General features: G+C 53.7%; 1 protein-coding gene across 1 annotated transcript; it reads left to right on the forward strand.

The window, feature by feature from the left end:
• The first annotated feature begins 2,606 nt into the window (after positions 1 to 2,606).
• On the forward strand, positions 2,607 to 3,410 carry LOC109861414. Its single transcript, XM_020441050.1, has one exon. The coding sequence runs from the start codon at positions 2,607 to 2,609 to the stop codon at positions 3,408 to 3,410; it is 804 nt and encodes a 267-aa protein (XP_020296639.1).
• Positions 3,411 to 4,341: the final 931 nt, after the last annotated feature.

Raw genomic sequence — 4,341 nt, forward strand, 5'->3', positions numbered from 1 at the left:
ACAGTGCCTGCAAGAACCGGTGCCATGGCTATACCAGGACATCGGTTGAGGGGTAGGGCGAGAGACTCCTCGTCTGACTCTATGGAGTCGTTCTTAAGAACTCCCTTACCTACCAGTGAGGATGAGGATGATGTGCCTCTTTCCCCGGCGCCCTCCCTGGAGGGCAAAGANGCGGAGGCATATGTGGAGAGGCGTGGACGTCCGCCGACTCATTGTCTTTTTGTGGACCTTGGGAAGGTGAGAGAAAAGCTGCGTGCTTTGCGACACGCAGAAAGAAAGCGCCAGCAGGCGGAGACCGGGTGGCCGCCTGTTGGCGAAACGGACACAGGCTCGGAGATGTCCGGTCGTCCCTCGGACACGGAGTCCATCCGGAGATTAAGGAGGACGTATCTGCGAGATACACCTCCTAATCTGGAGGACGAGCTAGCGTTGCTTGATGCAAGGAGCATNGCTGGCCGGGTTTGGGCGGAATTGGAGGTGGTGGACAAAGTGGCCACCACCTCCAAAAACCTTAAAGGCACTGCCGTTAAGGCCCTCCGCGAAGCAACAAGGAACTCCAGGTTTATCCTGGAGTTCTTGGATGGAAGAATGAGGGCAGACCCGAACACCCTCATCGTTCCGACTCCGTCTCGGACTCATTCCGAGAACGCGGAGTTGAGGGCCGAGGTGACGAGACTGCAAGGGAAGGTGGAGGCATTGCAGGCTAAAGTCCGCATGCCTCCGCCATTGCCCCCGGGTCCTGCTAAAGGACAGAAAGAGGTCGGTGAGGGCGATCTTCTTAAGAAGATCGAGGCTCTCATCGACCGAAAGCTGGAGGCCCTCCTGCCAGAGAGGCCTCAGAGTCGCTGCGAGGGAGTAAAGGCCGCTAAGCCCGCTCCCTCAAAGAGCGGGAAGAGCGGCAAGGGGAGAGGGGTGGCACCACTTTCGGCTAAGGCCGGGGGTTCCCGCTTCTCTTCTGCTGCGGGAAGACAACCTATCGACCCGTCTCCGAGCAGTAGCAAAGAGACGTGGTCAAAGATTGTAGGTAGGAAGAGCAAGCGGGCGGCCAAGGCACCAGCCAAAGCCGCAGCGCGTTCTTCCTCTAAGGCCCCAGATTCTGGGGCAAGAGCAGGGCAAGTTACCACGAGGGAAGGAGTGAGTGCTCGCCCTCCTCCTCTCTCAAAAGAAAAGAAGAAGGCGAAGGTGAGGTGTCCTCGCCTTCGAGTCCCGACGACGGCAGCGGTTACGCTGACCTTAGGAGGCCTTCCTAAGCAGGTAAAGGACTCCGCAACGTCCCCTNCTGACCTGCCGTTGTTTGCTGGTGCTTCGCTTCCGGCGGGTAGTAGACCTGCCGCCATCCAGCACGGAGTGTGTGAGGAGAGAGCTCGGCAGCGTATACCTCCGCAACGGGAACGTGGGTCCTTCCCTGCCACTGGAATTCTGCGCCGTGCAGTGGAAAGAGAAAGAGAGAGAAAGAGAATGAGAGAGCCTCCAAGGCTGCAGGAAAGGGAGTCATTGAGAAGGCTTCTCTCCGAAGATGCAAGAAGGTCTGACGTCAATACGGCCAGCGAATCGGATTGGACGGTAGCTGGTCCTCGCCGTCGACGACGTAGGACACGTAGCACTAGGATGGAAAGTGCAGTCCGAAATACTTCCACAAATCAGCGGCAATCTCAGAGGCGAAACAGTACCAAACTGGGACAGCGACTCCTTCGTGTTAGACCACCCCGCTCTGTGGCGGTAGCGATACGAGTCCAGGATGGGAAGACGTCTTACGCGGACATTATAAAAAAAGCTCGACGCGAGGTAGATTTGGATAGCCTAAAGCTTGGTGATACCCGCCTTAGAAAAGATGTAGCAGGCGGTTTACTTATCCAAATCCCTGGTAGGGATAGTAAAGATAAGGCGCGCCAACTACAGGCTAAACTCCAGGAGGCTATGGGAGACGAGGCTCGTATTACTATNNCTTCCAAAAGAGCAGAGGTCCGAATCATCGGTTTTGACGACTCAGTAGCGGAGAACGAGATCTTGGAGAAAGCTGCATCCGTGGGTAGTTGTTCTAAGAGCGACATCCGACTTGGACAAGTGAGACCCTTGTTTAGCGGGCTTTTCGGGGTTTGGCTGCAATGCCCCATTGATGCGGTGCAGAAGCTTGCAAAGGCTGGTAGGATTAGGCTCGGCTGGACATCTGCCCGAGTTATTCTACTGCCCCCTAGAAGGCTGCAGTGCTTCCGGTGTTTAGAGTTCGGACATGTGAAGGCAACATGCCCGAGCTCGGAAGACAGGAGCACACTGTGTTACAGGTGTAGAGAAGAGGGGCATAAGGCGAGTTCCTGCTCCAACAGGATTCGATGTCCGGTCTGTGCGTCAAGAGGACAAACTTTGACTCATAGAGTGGGCTCGGAAGGATGCTCGGCTAGGAGAGTCATGGGTGTTCAGGATGGACGGAGAATTTCGCGCGGCCCCAGTNCGGAAAAAAGTCCTCCTAAGGAAGTTCGGAACAACATGGTGGTTGACACTATTGAGGATGCTGGGCANGAGGGTCCCATGAACACAGAGCCATGCGCATAGTGCAGCTGAATGTGAACCACTCCTGGGGCGCGCAAAATATGCTGCTTCAATGGATGATGGAGACGGGTTCGTCCATCGCGTGCATTGCGGAGCCGCATTCCGTTCCGAAGACGCCGTTATGGTTCAGCGACCTTAACAACTGTGCGGCAATTTATTGGTCCCCACAAAACTGCCCTCTGGAAGTGATTTCGGTGGAAAGTGGTGAGAATTACGTGGCTGCACGTATTGGTGCACTTTATGTGTATAGCGTGTATTTCCCACCTAATGAGCTTAGGGCCGATCTAGATCAGCGTCTCGACCAAATAGCTGACGGCATACGGGGCATAAGTCTTTCCCCAGTTGTGATTGCGGGAGACTTTAACGCCGCGTCGGTTAGTTGGGGATCTGCTTATACAAATGCTCGTGGTGATAGCGTAGAGGACTGGGCGTCGTCCTTAGATCTTGTCCTTCTCAACCGGGGTACAGCGCCGACGTGCATTAGACCACAGGGGACATCNATCGTTGATTTGACATGGAGTAGTTCTGAAACTGCCCATAAAATTGCAGAATGGCAGGTTGTTGCGGATGCTGAAACTCTTTCGGACCATGCCTTGATTCAGTTTGTTGTCAAGACAAAACACTCTAAAGCACCTCCCTCTGAAGGAATACCCAAAGAGTTGTTCCCAAGATGGTCAACCAAAAACCTTGACCAGNATCTTCTGTCGGCATCTCTTATCCTAAAAGATTGGCTTTGCTCGCAACCACCTAACTGTGAGGCTGATGTTGCGGCTAATAGTCTGACCGATCTTCTTACCGAGGCTTGTGACGTTGCGGCTCCGCGATGTAAAAGACAATCCACTAGGAGACAAATGTACTGGTAAAATAATGAACTTGCTGAGCTGCGCCGTGAATGTACCTCTCTTCGACGCAAGATGGTCAAGTTTAGGCGTCGACAAAACATTACTGACGCAGAAATCTCCAGGGTGTCCTTACGGAAAGCNCAGCGTCATTTGAGGACAGCCATTACAAAAGCCAAGTCGGCGGCTTGGAAGGAATTGATGGCTACGTTGGAGCGGGACCCCTGGGGGAGACCATACCAGGTGGTTGTGCAACAAGTCAAGCCGCGGTCATTGGCTGTAACGGAAAAGATGGAGATCCGTACTATTACCAGAGTGGTTGAGGGGCTGTTCCCAAAATACATTGGCGCTGAAGCGCCCTGCACTCTTCTCGGTCCGAATCTAGTGGATGTTGATCCTATTACTATGGATGAAATAAAAGCAGCGATTAAAGACAGTAAAAAACCTAATTCGGCGCCGGGTCCGGATGGTATTACGGTCAGAGTCTTGCTGGTCTTGCTGTCTGTGGCCCCTAACAGGCTGCAGGACTGTTTGAATGCGTGCCTTCTGCAGGGCTGTTTCCCGTGGCATTGGAAGAGGGCGCGGTTAGTTCTGGTGCCCAAGGTGGGTAAACCTCATGGCCTCCNGTCGTCATATCGTCCGCTGTGTCTGCTGAATGAGATTGGCAAGTTTTATGAGAGAATCCTTGCACGGAGGATGTTGGCTCAAGTTGATGCAAGTGGTGGTTTCTCTTCCCGTCAGTTTGGGTTTTGTCGGGGAAAATCAACTTGCGATGCAGTGGCGGCTCTGGAGGAGATTGTGTCCCGATCGTTGTCGAGGAGAGGAGTCTGTGTTGCGGTCTCTCTTGACATCCGTAATGCCTTTAACTCTCTTCCGTGGCCTGTAATTCGAGACGCTTTGGTCTGGTGGCGTATGCCCCAATATATACGGCTAATTATTGCGGACTATCTTAGGC

Source organism: Pseudomyrmex gracilis, unplaced genomic scaffold, assembly GCF_002006095.1.
Source record: "Pseudomyrmex gracilis isolate BER0280 unplaced genomic scaffold, ASM200609v1 scaffold_745, whole genome shotgun sequence".
NCBI classification, from domain to species: Eukaryota; Metazoa; Arthropoda; class Insecta; order Hymenoptera; family Formicidae; genus Pseudomyrmex; species Pseudomyrmex gracilis.